Raw genomic sequence first — 27,268 nt, forward strand, 5'->3', positions numbered from 1 at the left:
ACTTGTAAAATTTGAAAAGTATTTCTGCCCGTAATGCCTATGAATGATTTTGTTCTAAGAGTACTACTATTAAGACAGCTCACACTCCAGCTTTCCTCCACACAGGGGAGCTCAGCGCCTCTCCGACCCCATCCAGGGTTGACCTTCAGCAGGAAGCCTGGGCCTGCAGCCCTGCCTTCTTCCCACGAGGAACCTGCAGCTTATGGAGCATTAGCAAAGGAGACCTAGCAGCTGCTATCGAACTGCATAATAAATGATTTTGACTTGGAGCCAGCATTAAAGTTTGCACACACAGAACCGTGTTTTGGGTTAAAGAACGAGCACAGGGACTGACATAAAGCACAAACCCACACTTGCAGGGCTGGGAATGTAAGGGAGGATAGCAGTAAAGCTCTCAAAAGCTGTGCTGCAGTTCATGTAACACAAATCTTACAAATCCATCACAAAGAGAGATGGCCTGAGTCTCAGTTTCAGTTCGACTTCAAAGAGGGCGCAAAAAAGGGAGTGGACAGCAGTGAATGGAGGACGGCATAAAGAGGGTGGTGGAAAACTTTCTTTACCTTTCTGTCGCCTCAGGCTGCAAAAATCTCATTACTCACTTTCTGCTGTGTCTCCCTGGCATGAGCCGAAAGAAATTGACGGCTGCTTTTACATCAAAGTGCTGAGTAATGTGAAGGAAGCTGTGCCGTTATTCTGCTCTAATAAAAACGGTTAGTGGAGAAGCACGAGCCTTTGATATAGGTTTGTCCGGATTTCACAGCCTTCTCTGATGAGTGCTGGGGCGTCTGCCAGCTGCTAATTGTGAGTGAAGAAAGCATCAGGCAGCGATAGCTTAGGGTCCTTAGTGGCTGAATTTGGTGTGGAATCTCTTTATAAAACAGTTTTTTATCATTAAAGACTCATTTCCTGCACTTCATCAGTGGTTTATAGGTATTGTGCTCCAGTGCAAATAACAACCTGCGTTCCCTGAGAAATTTCTTCTTCTGCTGCTTCTTGCTCACTTCTGAGCCTCCCACAGACACTGTCAGGAAAGCAGAGACAAAAAGCCGGCCACACACCACTTTTACAAAACACAGAACGGCTTCATCTGCTTAGTAAGCAATGTCTGACAAGGATCCTGTAAATGCATTACTCAATGCTTTTCTATTCTGTTTTTTTCCCCCTTATCTTTGACTTCTGAAGCAGCTGGAGCGGGATGCAAGAGCTGAAGAGAAAATTAACTATATTTGTGTGCGCATATTTTTGATTCACGCCAAGTGTGCAAGAAAGGGCGAGCAGTAATAACAAGGAAGGGAAAGAGATGAAGAAAGAGGGAGGGAGAAAAGAGAAAATAGGCCAAAGAGACACGAAGAAAGAGAAGAAACAGACAGACAGCATCAGAAATATGGCAAGAGGGCCTGAAGGCCTAAAAGACACTTCATGTGAGGTCCAGATGCGAAGAGTGTGGTATATGCACTCCACAGCGTATGTGGGGTTCAACATTAATAATGCTTCTACATCTCAGAGCCAAACAGACATCAGAACAATACAAAACTGCTGCAAAACAACAACTTTTGCTCCACTTCACAAGTGCTTGTGTTTCCCAGAAATTATCTAATGCACTCACTGCGTGCAAAACGTGACAGACACTGTAGTAAACCCAAAGGCTTTGGGGTAAACCACACTGCCTGACATACTTCTAACCATCCTAAAGCAAGAGAATGACTGGTTTCAGTATGACTTGATTTGTCCTGGATAGTTCAGATATTTCAAAAGGACTCATAATGCATGATGTACAATCCATAAGCTCACCAAGAGAGCTGAGGATGTCTACTGTAAGAGAGAACCATTTTGTGCTTGAGCTTCAATTTCAAATTTTAAATTCAAATTTAAAATTTAAACGCCATAAGTCCTATTCGGACTGGATTAGATTTCAACATTCTGAAGGTTGTGGTCCGAAAAGTACACAAAATACACTATATGACCAAAAGTTTGTGGACACCTCTCCAGCACACCCATATGTGATTGTTCCCCAAACTGTTGCCACAAAGTTGAAAGCACAAGATTGTACAGAATGGCTTGTATGCTGTAGCATTATAGTTTCCCTTCACTGGAACTAAGGAGCTCAAACCTGTCTATGAAGCAAGGTCTATGAAGACATGGTTTGCCAAGATTTGCCCAACATCAATCCCTGACCTCACTAATGCTCTTGTGGCTGAATGAGCCATATAATGTACATCAGACACGGTTGCAACATGAGGCTGAGACTAAAGCCCTATTCAGACTGCATTACTTTTACATTGGGAAGTAGGGGAATGTAATTATTACCACATCATCTCTAGGACTTTCTTTTTTTTTATGGCCTGTGCATGTGCCGTGTTTTACCTTGGAAATAACACCAGATAATATTAATATCCCATCTGAGATGACGAAGATAAAAATTTGTGAAAAAATGGTTTTCATGCTTTTCTTAAGTATGGAGACACTCCAGGAAGCACTCTTTTCTCTGGCCAGGTATTAGAGTTTCAAAAGCGGAACAACAAAATATAAAATATGTAGCTTTTTATCGATCAAACTTGAGCTGACACATTCCCAAAACAAACACTTCTTTTAGGAGTTCACTCCACAATGGGGAAAGAAATCTGTTCGCATTAAAAATGTCAACGTTCTGAAGGTTGTGGCCAGAAAAGTGTACAAAAGAGATCTGTAGACTGTGGGTGCAACATCTGAGGCTGAGGCTAAAGCTCTATTAAGGCTGGATTAGTTTTACATACAGAGGTATGATAATGTCATTATTACCAGTGTATCTCTTGGATTTTATTCTCATCATTCATTTTTACATACTATGCTTTGATTTCCCTCAGAGATCTTTCGCAAAGTTTGAGATATCTTCTGGGAAAAAAGGTTAACACTTATTAGACCTCTAGAGCACACCCATAATTATTACTGTGAAAGCATTAAGGCAAAAAGTTTTTAATCACTTTGTACTCTGTAAAAAAAAAAATTGCTTAAAAACACTTGTTCTTCGTGGGAAATCGTTACGCAAACAAGATGATCTAATAAGCCATCTGTTTTCTACACCAAATCAAGAGCGAACAGATGGAGGGCCATTCCTCTGGCCTTGAACAGAAAGCTATATTCCCTGCATTCAGTCATCACAGAGCTGAATTCAGTGCTGTGGTCAGCGCAGTAAGACCGTCACCTGACTGATCACGCCATTCAGAGAAGGGCACATGACAAGTACGCAGCGATGATCAACGAAACACTGTGGTGTAAACACATGTTTATTCTTCTGCAAAGACGTTTTAAATCGACTGAAGCTCTAATCTTCATTTGAAGTGTTATAATTGCATAAGGGGCAGGAAATTGTAGTTTACACATACTGCACAGGTAGTCTTGTTTCACTGCTTGCATATGTGTGTGTGTGTGTGTGTGTTGTGTGCTGCAGTGTGTGACTGGTCTCAGATGGCTCGTGCAGGGTTAATGGGCCAAAGAGGATGGGAGAGAATCGTGTCCTTCTGAACAGCCGTTCAGTCCTGCCTCTGGCTATACCAACATCTCGACTGACGATATCCTCTCAAACACACACACACACACACACACACACACACACACCCCTCCACTTGTAGTTGTCTTTGATCTAGCTCACAGCGAAAAGAAGAGCTCTACTGTCACACATTCCTCCAACAGTAGGGTAATGGAAAGTTCACCCATGCCCTTGCCAGTTTTTCACACACACTCACACACACACACGTTCGTTCATACACATCAAAATTGATCACGCTTGCTAATAAAACAAGGCAGCCAAATCCTACAAGCAGTTGTCCCCTAACTTAGCTCTCTGTTCAATTATTTGTATAATAATTCTGTTTAACAACAGACATTTACACAAAGTCACAAAGCAGCTTTACAGAAATCTGCATGTAGATGTTAAATTTAGATCCCTAACAAACAAGCCAAAGATGACAACAGCAAGCTTCAGTGGACATTCCACAACATTAAATCTAACTCTAAATGGATAAATCGTTTATAAATCGTTTTTCTTTAATAAATAAAAATGTGCAATCCTTGACAAAGTGCTGTAGTGTAAGAGGAATGAGAGGAATAAGAGGAATAAAACACTTCAGAGACGTGCAGTTATTGGAAAATAATCAGCATCAGCATGATTACCTGATAAGCTCAGCTGTCATTGATTATTTTCCCACAATAGCGTTGCCCTGCTGTGTTCCGTTTCTTGCTTGCAATAATCTGAATGTTTATCAAACATACAATTCTGCTTTTCACGCAGTTGGACTGAAAGCAGATTCACCAACAATATAAAATAAACACGTGGCAGCATCCTTTGTTTTAATTTTTACACTGAAGTCTGTTTGAGATGCCGAACAACTCGATGCAGTGTTTGGGCGAGTGTGTGATGATTATGACATGCAGTTTGCATGATGCTAAACTGGTAGCTACAAGCTTCATTAAATTCATAGCACAAAATTCATGCATAAAGATACCAAATATGTCTTAGCATTCCTGTTTCCTAACACGGCTCCTCACTCACGCTAGCTGCTTTCTATTTAAGGAGTGAGCTAAGGCAGAAGATCATGCTGGACAATCAGGTAAAATGAAGGGGAAAGTGGAGTAAGACCAGTGAAGGCTGTAACTGGATTGATTAGGGCTTAATTATTGATTATGTTATTGACTGTAAGAGAGGAAGGGAGCATAAGTACAGGGCTCTTAGAGGTACTGTCAATCACCCTCTCCTGCTTGACAAAAATATACAATCACATATATAGAGAGATGAACACACATTTTTCCATGGTGAAAGAACATCAATCTGGTGTCGTAGGTCCTTTAAATGGTCCGAAATTGTAAAACGCAGCTTCAAAATCAAATTTGCAGTTGTTAATATCACTGCAACCAAAAGATTCTCAAGCATGAAAAAGAACATCATATGCACTGACATTAAATCCAGTCCAACAATTACTCTTTTTTTTAAATTATTATTAATGTCCTTCTGCTCTGATACACACACAGTAAGCTTGTCAATAACAGCATTTAACTGAAAACTGACCTGCTTTTTTTTTTAACATGTTTTTGCAACAAAAAAAAGCTAATTTAATTGAAAATAATTTTCAAATTTAATTTAACTAAAAAACTCAAATTTTATTTCAATGAGCAAAATAGCAAGTCAAATGTAACTGAGTAAAAATTAAACAAAAAAACACAGTGAAATTTATTTTTAATAAACAGACCAATAAAAGGTGAATTTAGTTGGGATAAAATCTAATTTAATTCATTTGGAATATCCAAACCAAAAAAAATCAAGCTAAATTTAATAAAATTTAAAAAAGAACTAATAAAAACAATTCAAATTTAATTGAACTGGGGGAAAAACAATTTAAATTTATAATTTAATTGGGATAAAAAAACAATTCCAAATTAATTTACTTGGAAGGAAAAAAAAAACAATAAAACAAGTCAAATTTCCTTTACTTATAAAAAACAATAAAACAAATAAAAACTATTTAACTGAAAAGAGTCAAATTTAATTTAATTAAAAAAAACAAACAATAAAACCATTCAAATTTAATTTAATTAAAAAAAACAAGTCAAATGTAATTAATTCAGGAAAAAAATCCAAGTTAATTTAACTGAGGGAAGAAAACAGACTAACGAACGTGCACATTTAGCGCAAGCACAGAGTAACACATTTACTGGTGGTGTTAATGGTAGAAGCTAACATGCTACATGCACTCTATCCACACTGCTGCAGTAGAACGTGAAAGAGCAGAGCATTATGGGATATCAGTGGTCCTCCAGGTCAGAGTGCCTCTCCTGGATGAACGTGGTCACTACAGTGGAACAGCGGGACGGCTCTTATTGCTGCCTGGCAGGGGGACGAGCAGCGGGTGAGAAATGAACAGAATAAGAGGAGAGAGGGTTACAGTTTAGCACTCTCAGTAGGAGAGCTGAGCTACACCTGGCAGGGCATCTTCCCACACACACACACACACACACACACACACACACACACATACAGAGTAAGAGAGAGTGTAAAAGGGCCTGTGCTGTATACTTTATCATCCGTATGCAATTACATCAAGCGATACAGAACACAGAGCTTACAGCAGGTATAACAGACAAGCTGGGAAATCGGCGATAGGTTTTAAACATTGTGCATTAAACGGACAATAAGTTCTTTTTTCTTCAAAACAATAAAGATCAATATATACCTCGCTTCACTGAAGTTGTTTTAATGTAACAGACATTATACATAATATTTGTGCTGCTCCTGAAACAGATACTTATTAGTGTAGTGTAGTTTAGCTTTTGTCCTGTTAGTGTTAGAGTGCTGTAGCAAACACAAACTCCTGTCAGGATTGTTAAAAGTGAAAAAAGAGAGGCTGGTCAGAAAACGACTGTTTATAGCTGCTATAACGTAAGCAGTAACAGGAACAAACTTATTTCACAGATGCTCATTCCATGTAGCTATAAAAGGATAACAAGTGTGATGTGTCATTCTTTAATAAACAGATAATTTGTTAGTATTGGCAATTTGTAGTGGCAACGGATAAAACACTTCAGGACGTGCTGTTACAGTGTGTCCAAGAAAAACCAGAGATGATAGAAAATGAGAGACTGACACTCGTGCAAAGGTTTAAATGTCAAGATGCACTCTCTCCACAAAAGAGTCAGTGTGTCAGGAACTAAAGCTCAGAGCTCTGATTCACCACAACGCTAATGAGGAAACGTTTAACGCACTGTTTGAAATTTGCATTTTATAATTCTTTAAATGAGGATGCAAAAGGCAGATAAGAGCCTTTTATGACTCTTTTGGCTCATTTCCCCAAAATGATTAGGTATCAAACTTAAATATATATTTAAAAAAAAAATTTAAAAAAAAACAGGGTTGTCATAGTTGTTATGTAGGTCAACTGGAAGTAAGCTGCTGACCCTGAATGACACGTCCACCCTGTGTCAAAACTTTAATTTGTCCCTCTCAGTGTGCTGGAATTCCAGAGCGCTTAGCATAATCCTGCTCTGAGCTCATGAGCATGCATTACGTGTACAGACTCATACACACACACACACACACAGGCCAGTTCTGCACAATCACGTCTGTAACAGTGTGTACTGTTAGCTTGGAAACAAGATACAGGGTCAATTGCAAAAGCAAAAATCTAGATGTGTGAATCTCTCCTGCCTATACTATACAACACAACACAATACAATACAGTACAATACAACAAAACACAACAATAATGTAATGTTATAATGTATGAAAAGTGTGTTTAAATCAGCCACTGATTTAGATCATCCACGGCGCCATATTCATGTGTTATTTTCATGACTTAATTTAATGTGATATGATGCCGTACATGGAAATATAATGTGATTCAGTATCTTGTAGCAAACCACGCCTCCTTCATTGGGACCAAACAGTCACAGGGGCCACACCCAGTTTACTGGTACTAAGCACCAAAAGCCACACCTCCACCAACTGGACTGACAAACACAAAGGCCACACCTCTTCCACTGTCACTGACAAGTATTCACCAGGACTGATGCACAGAAGCCAAACCCCCTCACTGGAACTGACAGGCACATAGACCACGGATCATTCACTGGGACTGATACACAGAGACCACACCTCATTCACCAGGCCTGATGTGCAGAGGCCACACCCATTCACTGAAACTGCAAGGTACATAAGCCATGCTTACTTCACTAAGACTGACATACAAACTAATGCACATAGGCCACACCTCATTCACGAGGAGTGATGCACTGAGGCCACGCCCCTTCCCCAGGACTAATGCTCCCTTCACTAGAAAGCACCATGCAGAAGATGTTTGAGAAGACTCGTATTAAAAAGCTGCATGGTAATGGAAAGAGATGTCTAGACCCATTCACTTACAATTATGTACCAACTTCACAACAATACACACTATTTATCAGTGCAGTTATACTGGAAATAAGGTACATCAACTCTATTTTTGTCAATTTATTAAATTCGGCCAATTTTGTTAAAAAGTGTTACATGTTTAAAAACAGTACACATTATTAAAATTAAATATATATCAACCAGTCATAATTAGCTGTCCTGCACCCACTTAATAATTTAGCTGTAATATAATCCAAACAGCACCATGTCTCTTGTACGTGCAGCTCAGGGATAGCTTTTGTAAATGCTGAGACCACTGAACCATACATTTTTACACCTCCTCAGAATATCAATCTTGTTCTAGGGATTGTGAGAGGACAGCCTGTATATTTTCCATTTACTCTTTATTCATGTCCATGGACTTGTCCAGAGTCTACCTGTCCATCAGAGACATTCCTTTCACTATGCGTCATCAAGCTAAAGGCCAAGAAGCAAGAGAGATGGCAAGAGAGAGAGAGCATGAGAGAATGAGAATGCCCTGTGTGTGGTTGGTAGCTGGAGCTGAATGCTGAATGAAGTGTGTGCTGGAAGGGAAGCTGCTCTTCCTAGCTGACCTCTCTTTACTGCAACGGTGTGGTAAGCCACAGAGCAGTATAAATAACCAAGTGCCTCAAACCCTCTCCACTATCTGACATGCTCAGCTCAACAAAGACATGATGTTCCTGCGAATCTATGTGCACGAGAATCCTCTATCAGGAAGCCAGTCCATGTCATTGTGCAGCAAAGATAAAAAGAGCAATTATTCATCGCACAATGCTGAGTTCAGAATGAAATGCATTTTGCAGCTCATCACTTTTTCTCTCCCTCTCGCAGAGTATTAAATATATCCTACTGTCATGGCCTGCAGTCGAAGCGATGAACAGAATCAACAGGAAAAAAAACAACAATGAGCTGATTCTGAAGAAAGCAGGGCTCTGCTACCTTATGAAAAAAATGCTGCTGTTTCAGTCAGAGCCTGGAAAATTGCTCTGTGGTGAGCAGAATGACTTCATAACACATTTCATCATTGATCACTGCTGTTTACATGATAGCCTACAGTATCATGCCTTCATGAATAATCCGAGCCACATCGCCTTCACGGTGTATCTGACGGCAGTATGCGCATCAGACACACTTACTTTTTAATCACCACACAAACCTGATGAACTCATGCACATGGTTTTTTGGCTGAAAACAACTTTGGCGAGTCCGACTTCCAACTCGTCCTCCGCCTCCGTCATGGCTGGTATCCCAGACAACTGTCAAAGCTCCGCAACCACCTGTTTCTATAGGCACCTCACTAACGAGAAGCGCATTAATGAGCTATTTTGAAAAGCGAGGGAGGAAAGGAGGGGGTGAAGGCAGTCCAAACTGATGGGGTACTTGCTATTAATTATTCATATCAGGAGAATTATCATCAGGAGTGGCACGTTTTGAATGAATAATTGATTGTGTGCTGGCAGATTCATGTTAAAAGATGCAGCGATGCCACTGATGGACAGGAGCTGGGGGGGGGACATGAAAAAAACTCCTTTGGGGACAGACAGCACACTTTCTTTATAGTGTTTCACGGGACACTACGGCTAATGATCTGGGTCGCCTGGAAAGTTATTCATGCATTTTTTTTTTATTTCTAGGCCATAGATTGATTTCCCAATTGGACTTTCTGAACATGCACATGCAAAAGACATTTACCTCAAACTCGCTTTTGGCTAGGCCCTAGTTTACAAAGCAGACTGGATTTTTGTGAAGTTACATTTATTTTTATTCAATTATCCACAATCACATTTTGGTGCGAATAAAATTTGTCATCAAGTTTAGCTTTAACAGGGGAATTTGCATTGTTGACCAGTAGCAGAACTGAAGAGTTGGTCTTTCATATTTCATATAAGATTTTACACAACACTTCCTGTCCCAACTAAAACTTATTCCATGAAAAGACGTGGCATTTATGCAGTCAGTCAGCAGTTTAGATTAGATCCAGGGGTGAACAAATGTATGGCAAGCAAGTTAGGATCATGTTTGCGCCCTTGTCAAAAAGTCAGCAAGTCACTGGCCAAAGTTTCTTTGCAAGATAATATTGGCTAGCGTCTTTATTTTCTCTTGACATGTTTCACAGTCGTGAGGTGACTGCATGTTGTGCTAGCAGGACAGCTTTGCCCTGTACTTTATTTTGCTTGGTTTTGCCAGAGTTTCCAAGCCACTTTGCATCGGCCGACGTGTGTAGTGCAGGTATTGGGATTTGAGAACAAATAACTCACATTTATAGTTAGAGTATCAAGGTGCGTCGCACCATTGTGATGCACATTAAGTTTGAACACAGCTACATATCAAATAAGAACCTTTACAAATGTCAATAAGAATTAGGAGTCTTAGTTTTTTTTCAGGTTGTTAAACCTACTTGCCCACTGAGAGAATAAAAATTTAATAGCCCAGACACAAAATCTGCTTGTCTTGGGTGCCAGAGATAGGCACTAAATTTTTCACCCCATGAGAAAGTATTCTTCTCTGATAGCTCCTCATGCTTAGCACAATATTGCTGACTGATTCGATCCCCAAACGCTTCGTCCCCAATCTTCTGGTCCAGCCTTGGTTTCAAAGGAGACATAAGCTAGCACTGAACTCATGCTCTTAAACAGACCAAAGAAAAGCTGCGTAGAAAGGTCTTACTTCTGCATCAGAGTCCATTTAGTCAATCATTATTGGCTCAGAGCCTCTTTTCAGTCGGAGCGGCACTGACCTCAGCCGCTAATAACACAGCAGGCCGACCTCATGCCAGCTAATGCCTCGCTCGACCTTCAAACATGGCTGCTCTTTCTTTGCTCAGCAGTGTCGTCTTCCTCCCTCGGCTGCTTTAAAAACAGCTATTGAAGCTTATGCTGTAACCTTTACAGAGCTTCAACTCATTAGGAACACCATTGTTTCTTAGCAACTTTGTCAAGGCAGCGTGCCGCAGTGCTGCAAGTGGTGGAGCTCTGCGGCTTGGCAACCGGCTATTTTCAGCCGAACAGTCTGAACAGATTCCAGAAGCTGTTCGTTCAGTAAATGCGTATGGTGGAGGTGTGCGATGAATAAGAGAGAGGAGAAGAAATGCATCTGAACGGTGATCACGCAGTCAGATTAACAATAGCTGTTAAAGCCGTGGGCTTTTGCTGTAATCTACCATTAATTTGGTCATCCACACTTGTATCTACCCCCTGGTACAAGATCTCTGTGTGCAGCTAATTATGTCGACACCAAGCAAAGCATTATGGCATAACGCTATTTAATTGAACAGTAAAGTCACAACCTGAAAGCTTTTACAAGCTCTTAACAGGTCAAACTAAGGAAATCCAAATTATGCAAATGTTACAGAACAAAGAAAGCAAAGACAAATGATTAAGAGCCCAGGCTTTACTGAAGAATTAAAAAGGGATGGTGTCTTTTCTTGTGGCATGCCTCATTTTTCATGCCACAACACAAAAGACATCAAAGTTGTGCGCCTGCCCTTTCTTTTACAAAGACAAGCTGCTTAAATATTATTTCAAAAACATTTCAACCTAGGAAATATTTGCACCTGATATTACGGCTTTCCATTTAAACAGCACACACATCATTCACCCGGTCTTAATTGAGCACTGCAAATCATCCCAGTACAACGAGACTGTTAACAGCTGCAGCCTCATTGCCACCATCATTACAACAACATAAAATAAATTGATCGCCATGTTCATTTAAATGACAGCAAAGCTCGTTCCAGGTCTAATTAAAACTAGGAGAAAAGGCGATGCGCCTCGGATATGACAGCGCATTTACCCGAAAGCGTCCCCGGAGAGCGGCATGTTCGTGTGCAACTATATTATGATGAATATAGAATGACTAGGTGAATTCTGGTCCATCTGTGAATAGTATGGGCTGCGTCCCAAGGGCTGCTGGGACCACGGAGAGGAAGGAGACTGGAAGAGAACAGCAGGTGCCCTCCTTTACCCAGGAGAGGGCCTGTAATTAAGGAGAGAAATGTTGAGAGTGGCGAGGTGTACTCTTGATGTTAATGGAGAGGTTTGTCTTTCACTCCCAGCATGTGACACGGACAGAATGAGGGGAGTCACACTGTCATTACACAGCTGGATGACTATGAGGGTCTCAGAGGAGATCCCCTATGAGATAGAAGGATACAGTTGGTGAGAGGTTCTTCAGACATTCAGTAAGGCTACTGAGAAGTATGGGTTGCAAAGACTAGACCAGTGGTTCTCAAAGTAAGGTCTGGGGACCCGCAGGGGTCCGGGAAGCACAGCTAGGGGGTTGATGACTTTTTGATTTTGTTACAGTGGTAGAAATTACACACATTATGAAAATTATTATATTTAGGGGCCAAGCACCTAAGTCAAATCTGATCTAGTGTGCTCTATAGGTGGAAAGTTTAATAAAAAAAACAAAAACATTTTTTAAATTAAAAAAAAAAAAAAAAAAAAAAAGATGTAGGACTTACAAACACTGGACTAGTCAACCAATATGTTCCCTAATTGCTGCTGTGATGTCGTCTAGTCTGGATGATGTAAAAAACAGTCAGCCAGATGGTAAAGAAAGTAGGCTCTTTGTTAGTCTGAAAATATTAGACTAGATGAAGCCAGTTTTATAGTCAGCCTCACATTTTGTAAGGCTGTACTTGGAAAATAGTATTTTTTTTATTTCACTTTCCAGTCCAGGTCCCTAAGGAACTCCTCCCTCCCTCCTTTGTTGTCCTTTAAAATTAAATTTAATAACATTCTTTCACTGTGGTGTAGTGAATTCCAGACTTGTTTTTGGATGCTACTGATGGCCTTGGTGGATAAACCTTACAGACGCTGCTGGATCCTCCAACCAAGCAAGCTCACTGAGATTTCTGTTGATGGACATGAGCTTCCATGCTGCGCACTCTCAGTTTCAGAATTTACAGTTTCAGAATCTACACTTTCAGCTGAACCGCCACATCATCCACACGTGTGCATTTAAAAGAACTGGTACATCCTTAAAGAGTGTAATAAGTGTGATAAGATACAGATTTAGTATTTTGCACATTTATTGAATTGATTTATTTATTTTTGTTGTGGTGTAGCTTAACAAATCATTTGGAATAATTGGTAGCCTGTGTATGGCTGAGGCACAATTTTGCTCTTCTTTGCTCTAGGTTATCAGCATTTAACACAAATAAAATAGCCTAGAACAGTAATGTCCAGAATCAGTTTATGTTTTAACTATAGAAACGATGACTTTTTTGAATTAGTAATCAACCTGGCTACCGGTGATAATCTAATAAACACATAGCACGTCAGTACACAAGTCTGTCAATGATCCTGATTATTCCAAGGACATGCGTCTCTCCACAATCTTAATCACTTTTATTAAAGTCACACAATGGTGTGACTGAGCAATGATATAGATTACAGAGCAAAAGTTCAGCATCATATTGATAAATTAAAAGCGCTGTTTATCATTCGTTTAGGAATATCGCCGAGCTCTGTTTATCTCCGATGTAAAAGTGGGGCAAATGATTTAAATGTAAGGGACATTAGTGTTGAGCTGTCCACTTCAATATATTATAATGCATTGCTGGGCTTTAATGGAAAATCAATGGCGAGACAAGCCTGTCACCTCCGAGTCGACGCAAACGCAATTTTCACATCGACATGTGGAGGGGGTGTGAGATTGATTCAGTATGCGGGAGGATTTTAATATTGTTTTCCCTGAGCTCATTGACTCGCACACGACGACCCCTGCATTATCTGTTAAAGCTCCACTGTCTGGCAAAAGGATTAATCTTTCCTTCTCTACCCCTCCCTCTTTTATTTCCCACTTCACTTCCTCTTTCCGTTCTTCTCCATCTCTCGAACTAAGCGCAGTCATTAGGGTGAATATCCCCACAAGTCTGGTGAATTTATTTAACGAGTGCCATTTCCACAGTCGTTTCTCGGAGATCATTTTCTAAAGTAACGCACATTCTGAACACTTCGTTAAGCAGTTTCCTTCATAGCCCTTCACACAACCCATTCAGAAACTCATTGTCATGAAAATCTGAACACAAGTAACAAGGGCTCTGCTTAAATCTGGTGCTTTGGCATATCTGAATTGACAGAAAAAATTTTATGCTGTCTGAACACCAAAAAAAAAAAAAACATGAAATATGACTTTTTAAATCAGATTAAAATTTCTGAAGATAATTAGGTTTTCTTTGTTGTTTTGTGTGTGCGTGCGTGCGCGCGTGTCTGTGTGCGTGCCATTTCCTGACATCATGCTCTTGGATGGTGCAATGTAAAAACCCTTATAGGGTTCTTCAGTTTGCCCCAATGGAGGTATCGTTAAAGGTTTTTTTCTTAGGCGGAGAGGGTGGAGACATTTAAACTACCCAAAGACCCCTTCAGGAAGCTTTTTAGGGAATGTAGTACGCAGTACTTTGACAGAAATATTGAATACATTCAGTAGCAACTAGGCATTGAGCTAGCTCTCTGAAATCTCCACGTTTACTAGCTCACTGAAATCTCTCTGTTAGCTGTCTGTTGCCTGCCAGGCACTATCAGTCTTGTATGTGTTTTATATTCTTATATGTGACATGTGACAAAATATGTTCCACCACTGAGCTCCACAAACTCCTCTTATTCACTGCACAAATCCACACACATCCCAGGTGGATGCTGACACAGATATTCACTGACACCCGCATGCATACTGCTGACCCTGAAGAGTTAATCCGAAAGCTTGCATAAACACTGAAATGCGCAGGGGAGGAACCCTGACTGGAGGTATAAAGTTTCACAAGCAGTACCAGTTGAGTGTTGTGCTTGCATTCAGTATCCCTGGTGCATTTGTGTCGAAAAATGGGCCTCATTAAAATAAAGCTGATGCTTGCACAGATCAGTCTATAACTGGTGGAATAAGGCAGTTGGCTTACGAGTGAGGGTGCAGAGTAAAAACTGTGATAAACTCGAGCATTAACTCACCTTCCCGAAGTCCCTCACATCAAACAGATCGAAGGGGTCAAAGAGCTCGCTGTTCCTCAGACCGAACTTATCATGGCACACCTTGAGAAATGTCCGGATGTTCTTCAGACACAAAAACTGAAATAAAAGAAAGACAGAAATTTGAGCAGATTCTTCTTGACCTCAGCTCATTCGCATTTCAATATTTGTAGCCACTACAATATTGTCACAATAGCAGACAGCATGAGCTACTGCTGGAGCAGATTTAATTTCCTGCACTGCCGTCTCACTTCCTGGTTTCAGTATTGTTGATTATGCCATGCCAGATGTCACTCTGCTCAAGACTGGCTGAAGTAGAGAAACGCTCATAATAAACCAGAAGCAGCTTGGATCTGGTGTCTACAGTGCCATTTAGTCCAAATCTGTGCAGGAACAAATGCCAGCTGTATTGTGCACAGTGGTTAAGACGTTGGACTTCTGATCAGAAGGTTGAGAGTTCAAATCCCAGCACCACCAAGCTGCCACTACCACTACCGGGCCCTTGAGCAAGGCCCTTAACCCTCAGCTGCTCAGTCGTATAAATGAGATAATTGTAAGTTGCTCTGGATAAGGGTGTCTGCCAAATGCCATAAAAGAAATGTAAATGTACTATATATGGACATGACCTCTATTGTTTTTGCTGACCTCAATGTTGCCCATTGTGTTTACATAAGAATGAATGTCACCAAAATCTTAGCCATTTGCACTGCTTCTGTCCTCTCAGCTGCTCTAGGGCTGTCAAATTAAAACTCAAACTTCAAATATTCGTCAAATTAAAGACAAAAATGCGCATCCAAATGCAAAAACTGTGTGTATTCGAATTTAAGATGTGTAGCAAACACTAGCACAGATTTTAATTAAAGCACACTTGAAAAAATAACACGCTAGATATTAACAATGCAATAACAATGTTTTCTGAAGAAGAAAAATCTAGAAAGAATAGTTCTAGGGTTTCAAATAATCCAGTCACAGTGAATAATGTCGGGAACTGACCCATTTAAGCTACATGAGCTGGAGCTGAACAGTGAATGAACACCAGCAAACTGAAGCGCTTTACTAGCAGGATAATTAACTCACCCAGACGCTTCCTATACACACATGAGATTAATCAGACATATACACAACATAAACCTAATATTACAACCTTCTTCAGCTCAAAATGACGGGAATGCACAAGTGAACCTGTAACGCTGTAGGTAGAATGGTAAGTCACGTTGTGAATATGCTCTTTCCATAACAACGCACTAAAACACAGACTTTACGTAAAAACTGTTATTTTGTTCTACCTGTTGTTACTTATATCTAAATGTTGTTACTTTGCATTTTTGTTAACAAAGGTCCTAACCACTGAGAAACTGAACTCACGACCTTCCGATCAGTAGACCAACATCTTAACCAGTGAGCTACCACTGCCGAATATTGTTTATCACAATTATTTCTCAATATATTGTCCAACAAAAGTAGTTATCGTGACAGGCCTATGTGCACATGCTGCTCTATAAACTTGTTTATTAACTCATATATTTCTCCTACTATAATAAACCCATGCTTTTTTTTTATCATGGCATGAAGCAGCTAGAATAAGTGTTGCTTTGGCTCATTATTTCTGCAAGTGTGTGTGTGTGTGTGTGTGTATGTGTGACACAGGGCTGTTGAACAAGTACTCGTGTTACAGTTTCATGGACTTTTTCACTGACTTTTTTTTTTTTTTTTTTTTTAACAATGAATTTCCATCTACTATCATCTACTTACATATTTTGCTACTATTTTACTTATAAGTAGTTCAGTGCTCGTCTTCATACAAGCCGAACATTTCTAACTGCGCAGCCACCAAAAGTCAGATAACAGTCATATTTTACAAAGAAGATTCCATGACAAATCAAAAAGCAACCAACACAATGTCAAATGCAATACACAAACAGCATTCCTTTCATTAGTTCCATGCAGAAAACATGCCACACTGAAAAGCAAAACCTTAACTGTATTGCTCTTACATCTCTTGATCTCTTCTGAAAAACAATCAGCAGGGAACTGCTGCTGTAAGAATCAACACTGACTTCCTGTCAGAAGTTCATGTAAGTCCCTCCACTGCATTGTATTTCTCTTCCATCACTGTATTGTAGTCATGCCACACTAAAATCACAGCCCTAAGCTGTACAATGGGGCATGGTTGTGAGAAGAACCTGACTTCATCTTGAAGCTTCAGGTTTACTCTCCAAGGAACAATCTTTATAAACTTGTTCAAAATTGTTCAAAGATATTGTTCAATGTTAATGGCAGAATGATTGAAAAATTAATAAAAGGTGATGATTTTTATATTTCCAGCTGTCATTTTTAAATTATTGCTAATATGTAAATATTGTACCACCCCTATGAAGGAGTAACACTAAACAGTCTAATCAATTCCATATACAGTAGGATACCTGCAAATTACATGTAACTGTAATCCATTCAATCCAAAGTCCTGAATGATCAACATGCACAGTCTGGAAAATTATTTTGGAATAAAATGCTGGTGGGGGTAAGCAGCAATCAACTGACAGCCTTAAACATGAAACAATTATGTTTTCAGGGGGGTTTTTTTAGAATCCAAAGGTCAATGAATTTAAGAGTTTGTGTTGATCCATGATTTGATTGCACATACACACATCTCAGTAACTATGGAAGCAGTCATGGAAATACACACTGAAGAGTTTATTAATGAAAGTGGCATTTATACAATGACACTCGAAACACGCTAGTGGTTTCTTACACACATCAACATATAAATAAATTGAGAACTGAGAGCCCTTATTCCAGCAGCCTCATGATGCCATTATTAACCAGTATTCACACCAGCACAACACACACTGCATTACTGTTCATAGCAATTACTCCAGTACCACAGCTCCAACCATAACCATTATGTCTCACACACTGGCATTATGCACTGGTATAAATGTGAGATTAACCATTATTCAGTACACAAAGGGATACAACGATACTGCAATCACTGTGCTATAGACACACCAGCCTTCATCAGTCTAGGTGAAGATTGCACTCTTACAAAGGGCCTACAGTTCAACTTTTCTCTGATTTAATAGTAAGCTGATGAGAATCACCAGCTGTATTAGAGCAGGGAAAAATGAGGACAGTGGTTCTCCAGAACTCCAGCGAGAAATAAAAAATGCTGCTCTACAAAACCAGCCTGCTTTGAAACCACAAGCAAGCCCTCTTGAATTTTTAAGGTCACTGGAAAAAAGAATAACCAAAAGTTTTTAAGAAGCCACTGAGGTGACTTTGTAGTTATTTTTTAATAAAGCAAAGCCACAAATTAATATATTGAGGCAATGAGATTATATGTTGGGGCCACCGGAATATATTGAAGCCATAAGATAATATATTGAGGCAATGAGATAATATAATGAGGCCAAGAGATAAAATATTGAGGTCACAAGATAATATATCAGAACCATGAGGTAATATATTTGGGTCATGAGATAATATATTGAGGCCATCATAATATATATTGAAGGCATGAGATAATCTATTGAGGCCAATATATTGGGGTCATGAGATGATAGATTGAGGCCATAATATAATCTAGTCAGGCCAAAAGATAACATATTGAGGCCATTAGATAATCTATTTAGACCACAAGATAATATAATGATTCCATGAGATAATATATTGAAGCCACAAGATAATATATTGAGGCATAAAGATAATATATTGAGGCCATGATATAATCTATTGAGACCACAAGATAATATATTGAGAGCATGAGACAATATATTGAGGCCTTGAAATACTGAGGTCACAAGATAATATATCGGGGCCATGATGTAATATATCTGGGTCATGAAATATATATTGAGGCCATGAGATAATATATTGAGGCCTTCAGATAATATATCAAAGCCATGAGATACTGAGGCCATGAGATAATAAGTAATATCATCAGTCATCTCCATGCTTAGGTTCCTGTGATCCTGTTGAAAAAAATATGGGGCAGGAATATATTAATTCATGACCACAAAATATTAAAACATAACATCTATGAGTCTCTCAATTCCAATTCCTTGGGTAAAAGTACATCCCCCGCTGTGTGTAATTGGTTTAGAGTGCTTTTTATGCACCTTTTAATTGGATATAAAGACCTATTTTTGCATAATAGACTAATCTGATGCACAGTACAAGTTTCATTTGTATTTACATGACTCTTCATATGTGATGTTTGTAGATGTACATGTTCTCTCTAAATCAAATCAGCAGAAAAGATGTGAGGGGATGTTCCACACAAGCCGCATATTCACCAAAGGCTGATTCTGCCTCCTTTCCAGCAGAAACCAAACAAATCAGAGACAAAGAGGGGGAAAAACAAAGCTGAGAGGTAGTGGAGAAGGTATGGTCGAACAGCAGACGAAAGAAAACAAATAGAAAAAAAGCTGTCATCCTTTGACAGTGTATCCTGAAGCGGTGCCGTGCTCACACACAGAATAATGCATTAGCTTTCTCCTCCTGAGGTACACCTTCCTTTCTGATCCTGCTTCCCTACTGCGTTTCAGAGGGAGTTTACAGAGCAAAAATTGACACCAAAAATTGACAAAAACTAATGCTGCACAGAGAGGGAGCAGAGGGGACTAGAGGGAAAGAAGAGAGCAAAACAAAAAAGCAACTAGATGAGAGAGAAAGAGAGATGGAACTCCTTAGAGAAGGTTGTTGTGTCTGAGTAGGATGGAAAATAGGAGTAAAAGCAGGCAAGAGGAGGAACAGCAGTCTGGTAGACTGATCTTTAACCCAGACAATGAGCTGCTCCCAAAACACTGGTGAAAGAGTCCGAGCATCTGTCAAACAGCCTGAAAGCGAAGCATGGGTGCAAACAGACAGGAAGACGTTCACACAGTAAGTCTGAGGCAAAAAGTGAGTCAGCAGTGAGGTAATGTACCAGTCAGAATGAAAGGCACCTGTGAGTACATTTCTTTATCTTGGGACTGAATCTATATAAACCTCCTGAGACAGAGGAGAAAAGGGTTGAGGAGATAAGTGCACCCACACAACCCCCACCTTAGCAACAAACCACACAAAGACTGTGGCTTTCAACCCCAACTCAGGATCTATGTAACACACGAGAAGCATGTTCACAACAATATAATGCAACATGCAAGAAAATATTGATGGAGTAATGTTAAACCTGAACATTTTTAGACATTTGATCAATAGTTTAAAATATGTAAGGGATAAAACATGGGGATGCTTTTATGGATAATTCATCAATAAGTCCCTATATAATGGAAGACTTTCCTGTGGCAAAAATGTGTATGTGGCCAAGACAGGGCAGGGCCTGTTGTGACCCACATGGCAATAGCATTTTGTAAGTGCCCTCTCTCCCTGTAATCATCATTGACACACAAGTATCTCCCACAGGAGAAGTGCATTCTGGCTTAACCAAGCATGTGTACACACATTCACAACAACCGACTAAATCCAGGGCCGCTGAATATCGGATTCGGCCAAATTGCCTTGAAGATTTCCAGGTCACACAGATGTTAAACCTTCTCTGGAGAAAGGCTCCACTTGGACTAATTGGAGAGGCAGACACAAGATGAATAATGCATGCTGGTAAGCAATATGCAAATCTGATAGCATTATCCAAACACCACGCGTTTCACAGGAACCCCTGTGTGTCATTATTGAATCAAAAGCAAAGCCCCCTATAGGAAAACCATCTGTCTTAAAATCAAACACATCCAACTTAAATCAAATCCTAATGCAAAAAAGTAGATTCGCCTTAAAGCACAGTGTAGGATGGTGCTGGAGAATACGTGGACATCAGCAGTTATGATATTTAAGGCTGAAATGGCTGGAAATGAAGGCTGTAAAGTGGTAAAAACTTTTCTGAATTATTCTTGTCCACATTCTCCTTTATACCATGTGGAAACGGCTTGGCCCAGGAGTTGGTTTGAGGTGACGATCCACTGACTACACAACATCAAAAGTACTACTGGAGAGATTGTCTATGGTAAACCCACTAGAGATTGGCCAGGCAGAACATGTCCATATGAGCTCTGATGAAGAAGAAATGTCTTAGTACTTCTCTGCCGCATGGAGCCAAAAGATCCCTGTGCAGGGGTACAAATCCTGGAACAAGGAAATGGATACAAAGTCAGGGGATTTTACTCTCTGACTGGTCAGATAACACCAGCTTACAGTGGATCTTTTCACCATGTGCACCGTCTGACCTCTACTATCAAACCTCATCAAGGCACTGGCATTGACAAAGAGTGGCAGGCTCTCTTTGGCCTCCGGAATATCATAAGCTTACAGTCCAGACCAGGTTTCCAACCTAATGAAGGCAATAAGAGGCACTTCACTTCATTTCACTTCATTTTCACTCCTGCTGACTTTAAAACATAGTTGCACTCTACATATACGAGTCATAAATCAGTGGGATCCCTGTTGGCTTGCAGAAAATGCACATGAACATTTTGTTTGTTTTGCTACATATTCTGGCTTACAGGTGCCTGCCTCCATCCTGAACAGGGCCCCAATCCATAGCAGTGTAAACTACTGCCCTCTCATTGACATGTTTGGTATAATGAGGTACTCAAGCAAGATTGCTTTCCCATGGCTCCACAGCTAGACTGTATTATCAGCCAAGGACCTCCACGTTCTCCATTCTCTATTCAGTTCAGGCTCAATGTGCATGCAGAGCATGAAATATAACAAATTTATTGAAGATGGTCTAGTAGCAGTGACTCACAAGGGGACTGGACTTGTTGATAATCTGGAAGATGGCTAACCATTCACCTGAGGGGCTTCTAAAAGAGCTGTAATTTGCATGTACTTATTTGGCAATATGTTTTCATTCATTCATTCATTCATCAAGTGCTGTTCACTCACAGAGCATGCTGATTGGGACAGAACAGAGGCCCTGGATGAAAGAGACTCCCTAAACATCTATAGGCAATCATCAAGCACCAGTTGCACTGCATAATCGAAAAGGTACAGCCGGTCCCAATGTTATATGACAAAACCCTGAAACAGCAGAGGATCACTGCAATTTGGTCTGTGAAATCAAGATTGTTACCCCCATAGGTCCTGGTGGACCTTGATGTAGTGCTGACAACTAGTGATGTGTACGTGATGACAAGAACCTCATTCTTTGAAGGGTTCAGTTGAACATGGGGATGATTAAAACGGAGTGTTGAATGCTGACAGTCAAAGCGTATCATCAGCATAACAGTGGAAGAACAAGCTGTGAGAGTGGATGACCAATCCCAACAAGGACAAGCACTCATCCTTGAGGTACACTAGATGTCACCCAATGGGATGCAATCTCCTCACTCTTCCCTAATCATCTTGAGAAGATTCATACCTTCTAAGTGCAGTTTATGTGGTGCCATTATAACTGAAACATCTTCAAAATTAACGACCACTCACCTTGACATATTGCCACTAGGTATTAAAAAATTTTAGATGACATGAATACCTGAAACCCTTTACAGACATTCTCTGAGAGCCTCGTGGTCAGGCTGGCTCCTCTATGCCCAGGCCACAATGACCTCAAAATTACTCCAACACAGCATAACGAGCCCGATTTTTTTTATGCATGGTGAAGGAGGCGAAAGCCTGAGGTGACTGAGTAATGGCCAGCTAAAAGCTGCAATTCCTGGGTTAATGAATGTCACTAGAAGACCTGCAGAGAATGAGTGACTCCGGTGAATCAATGGTGTGGTATTTATGACAGCGGGTTGCGAGTGCCAAGAGCTGCATCCAACTTCAACAGTGTCTTTCCCTCCACATTCATGGCTCACAGCCCAAATCAAGCCTCCTATCCATCATTTCACTGGGACATGCAAAGGCCTGCTGTTGTCGTTCTAAAGAATTCTGAGCTGGCATTAGTGGATAAACGTCATCTTCATCTTCAGCAATCTCTTTATCCTGATGAGGGTCGAGGTGGATCCACAGCCACTTTACAGCACTAAGCGGCCCGTAAATATTTGTACAGTGTGTTTACCCTGCTGTGTTTTATCAGCTCCAGTTATGTGACTTCCCCAATCAAACAATGTTCCTTGATACTCTGTGTACTACAATAAGGTAATGTGAGCTATAAAAACACTCATATCAGTCAATAGCAGCAAATATTTACATACCTTCAAACAAGATAGACTGTAATGATTTGAGAGAAACAAAGCACTACAGCTCATATAATGTTTCAGCGGTTAAAAGCTTTTCCAATTCACACTAGCCCACTGACTCCTTATATGCACACAGTTAAAACTGAACAAAAGTGCAAAGGGCTGGATGGAGTTTGTCTTCTTGATCATGTGTTTTGTGTGTGTGCATGTATGAAGGTGCAGCTGTTAGTACTCTGCTATTCTCTCCATGATTACCTCAGAGATGGCTAATGTCATTACCATGGAAAACAGCCCCTTAATTACTCATCTGACTCTGGGACGTGCATGCAGAGCCTCATTAAAATAATCGTCTTCATAGCCCTGATAAATAATTACTCAATCACCGGAGACACCGTTTACGCTACCTAATGAGCAGCAGAGCATTGAGTGTACAGGTGAAGGGATGGTATGTACATCAGACTGCTGAGCATCTTGAAGTTATGGAGCAACTATGTAACATATTTAAAAAAAAGACCTGTCGATTCATGCAAATTTGATGGTAATGCTCTTTGCTGTGAATACATTTTCCTTTTTTAAATTAAGGGTGAGGTTTTCCATTTTATTTTCAAATGCATCCTCTGTATTAGACAAACACTGATGCAATTTATAATTATAAAGCATATAGTTTATATGAATGCATTTCATGCAGGAATAATTATATAATGTCTGAATTTGTTCTGTTTGCTATTAATCCTCTGATTTCAGTGGGACCCAAGGCAGATGTGTATACGTTTTCTCCAAACTTTTCCGAGGTGACTCGCCCGATATCACCCTGCTGAGTTTTATAAGAACACACATTCCCATTCACGGTCCCACTTAGCCCAAAACCAAATTAGCGTCAGTACGTGTTTAATTAACTGCTAAATTTAATTTACAGTCAAATATAATATGTAATAAAACTCATTTTCTTCTCATCCTAGACTAGCAATAACACACTTCCTTTTCACACTTTTAGTTTGTTTAAGCAGGTGAGAACACAGAAATCACACTCGTGTGTGGACCAAAACACCAGGTCCAAGAAAATCTGAGCAAGGTGGTCTTGGTCCACTTCCAAGTGAACTCTAATGTGGTTTAATTGCAGTGAGAAAGCAGTTCAATACTGAATGGACCTGACAGCAGGAAGTGAACCAAACATGCGGTGTGTTTTGCAGCTTCTTTTTTTGGTAAATGCAAGCTGGTAAACTGAGCTGCAAGGCACAAACCGAGCCAATTTACAGAGCTGTAATGCTGTTATGTGTTCTGGAGATTTGGACCAAGGAACATAAAAAAAGAAAATAAACACTGGATGTGAGGACCTTAATTCCATTCCTTATTTCTGACCAACGAATGAAAGAGCTTCACGAGGGTGCTTTCAGCCCTACACAACCATCAGCCAACATTTCTTGCTTCTTGGTTCGTTTAATTATGTACAGTGTTAAACCAAACTATTACTCAGATTTTTTAAAAAATGGACTAATATGCATGGAAATGCCCTCAAATACCTCTAGTCAGGTAGGACTATATATTTTAGGAACAATTTCTTTGCCACTACACAGCTGCCCACTTTTGGTATATCTGCTTCTTGTTGTATGAAAGAAAAGTGAAGGAGCTTGTAGTCAACGCATGCTTGAAGAAGGGCTGAAAAAGACACAAGGAAGAAACAAGGAAGAGCTTTGTCAGGCAGATGTGTTGAACAAGACCCTGAACTGACAGGATCAAAGAGCAGCTCCTCATCACTGATCCTTTCAGACGAAGGCACAAGGATTAGGGAGGGTGAGAGCATCAGAGCCACTTGGCACCTACACCTACACTTTCATCAGCCTACAGAGACAGCCAAGGCCTTTTCATGAAGGAGACACTGCAGAAGATCAGAACTGCATCCATGCACCATTGACAGCCTGGCAGCCAGACTAAAAGAGAAGCTTTAATCTGGCAGGGCACGACGAGGGCAAGGAATGATGAGAAGTCTTCAGACACGCAGACATGTAACTGAAGTGCAAATAGTGAGCTCGAGAGCAGTCTGAAGATGCTTGACTTTGACGTGTTCTACATGCAAGCGTTCAAAGCAGATGCTCCCCAACACCCTAAAGCTAGCAACGCAGGGAAAGATGAACAACAGGGAAAAATGTGACACAGTGTCAATACATGTTCATCTCTCGTGCCTCACACAAGCCTCGTGCCTCACACAAGCCTCATTACCAAAACACTCTTACTGTTAATCTTATACAGGGCTGAAAAATAGTGTAGCTGATGGGTTGTTAGTATCAGACCCATATGTGGGTCTTCCCCAAACTGTTGCTACAAAGTCTGAAGCACACAGTTGTATAGAATAGAAGTCTTTGTATGAAGTAGCATTACAGTTTCCCTTCACTGGAACTAAGAGGCTCAAACATGACCAACACATCATACATTTTATCTGTTTATAGTTACATTTAATGTTGAACATCCACCTGATAAGTTTCTCAGTCATTCTCAGTCGCAGCTCGTTGATGTTACCACATGAACACAAAGTCCTCTGTCCTTCCATGTTGGAAAAAGTTACAGCTTTACCACTGACTGTTACAAAGCATTGACACTGGACACTCCTTCCAAAAAAAGGCTAAATATATATCTCCTTACAGAAAACTTCACCATATCTAGAATTGCACACATGTCCACTGTACATGTCCCTGTGAAATTTGTGACTATAAAATAATAATGCATTAGAGTGAGGACATTAATATTAAACTGTGATTTGTCTTGCAACCGGAACTACTTTAAGAGCTGCTGTTATAGGTAATTAATTAATTCTGACCAATCGGAATTGAGAATTCAACACTACTGTATTATAAGGAAAAAATAAGATAGACCGAGTGTACAACAGCAAAAAGAAATCACTTCATGAAGAGAAGTCTGTTTACTGTGTGATGGCATTATCTTGATCAGTCACACTTGTCTCAGATTATATGAGACAAATTAGAAGCCAACAGTGGTGTAGGAATCCTTGTCTTTGAGTCCAGCGTATCATTATTTCTCCAGCTCACTGGATGACAGGAATTGCTTTCATCCTCCCAGACGACTTGCAATAAGGAGACTCAGCCAGTGGGTGAAAACCGGTAACAATTATATTCTACAAAAATAATAACTTAGGTCATAATTTAAGCCTAGTTTACTATAATGAAAAAAATACTGTGTGCTGGATCCCTTTAGGCTGAGCAGTGAAAGAGAGGAACGTTTTTTTTTTTTTTGCAATACAAAGGCAAGAACCAGATGTTACAGCTGGGGCAGGTGTAAAATCCCTATGCATGGTTTATGAGGGAAAATTATAGTATGCAATGTCAAAATAAACCGAAAACCTAATAAACTGCTGCCAGAATCATAAGACTATCTTGTGCTCATCCCAGAACTTATTCAAAATACGCTCAAGCTGAACACTAAGTCATGACTGTCTTTACAGAATATAGTTGCCGAAGTGTAATGACTCATAATCTCACTATCCGGTGTCACTTGTTTCCTTTTCAGTCTTGATGTTTCTTCATGTTGTCTCAGAGTTTTTTGGGGTTTTTTTTCTTTCCACTCTCCTCTGGCTTGCTCATTAGAGACGGAAAATCTCCATCTGGATTTCAGTGAAGCTGCTTTGTGACAATGTCTATTGTTAAAATTTCATATAAAATGCATACAAATCTGCTTCATCCTGACACAGTAATGCACTTTCTTCTTAAAAGATATCGTAGCTATGGCTAAGGAACATGAAAAAATGAAATAAGTACATTTTATTATTAAATTAAATGAAAGAACAAAGTCTTGGGGTTTTGTGGTGCATTTGGCTTGCATTATAGCACCATGCTTAAAACCTGATGTTATCTGCCCAGTTCATTAAACTCTTAAACGAACTTTGGATCTCTGCCACGTCCAAACTGTAAAAACTTCTTTGCTGTGCATTGCTGTGTTTTGGAGCAGTCTGCAGATGTGCATTGTAAGTGACTAAGAAGAACAGATTCCTCACACGTGTGGATGGGGGGGAAAAAAGCTACTCACACTGACACAGAAATGCCAAATGAACTCCCTCCTTCCAAACCACAAGATGACATCACTGCAACAAATGCCGAGCATTTACAGTTCATAAAGTCAAATATCTTCCTCAGCACACTTCCTCAGACCTTCAACTTTTTTGTGTTTGGCTGTTTTTTTCCCCACTCAGTGCACAGTTTCCGTAGACTGCTTGTCTAGGTATGTAAGAGTAACTGACAGTACAACACTGTTTATAGCTTATACACACTTCATTT

General features: G+C 40.0%; 1 protein-coding gene across 8 annotated transcripts in view; it reads right to left on the reverse strand.

The window, feature by feature from the left end:
- vav2 (vav 2 guanine nucleotide exchange factor) overlaps window positions 1-27,268 on the reverse strand; it is a 169,865-nt gene that overhangs the window by 101,976 nt on the left and 40,621 nt on the right. For all 8 annotated transcript variants that reach the window (XM_034311373.2, XM_034311372.2, XM_034311371.2 and 5 more), the window contains exon 2: window positions 14,848-14,964. In XM_034311373.2, coding sequence (XP_034167264.1) covers window positions 14,848-14,964 — 117 coding nt within the window. The remainder of the gene's footprint in view (window positions 1-14,847; window positions 14,965-27,268) is intronic.

This window comes from Pangasianodon hypophthalmus, chromosome 15 (assembly GCF_027358585.1).
Source record: "Pangasianodon hypophthalmus isolate fPanHyp1 chromosome 15, fPanHyp1.pri, whole genome shotgun sequence".
Taxonomy (NCBI): Eukaryota; Metazoa; Chordata; class Actinopteri; order Siluriformes; family Pangasiidae; genus Pangasianodon; species Pangasianodon hypophthalmus.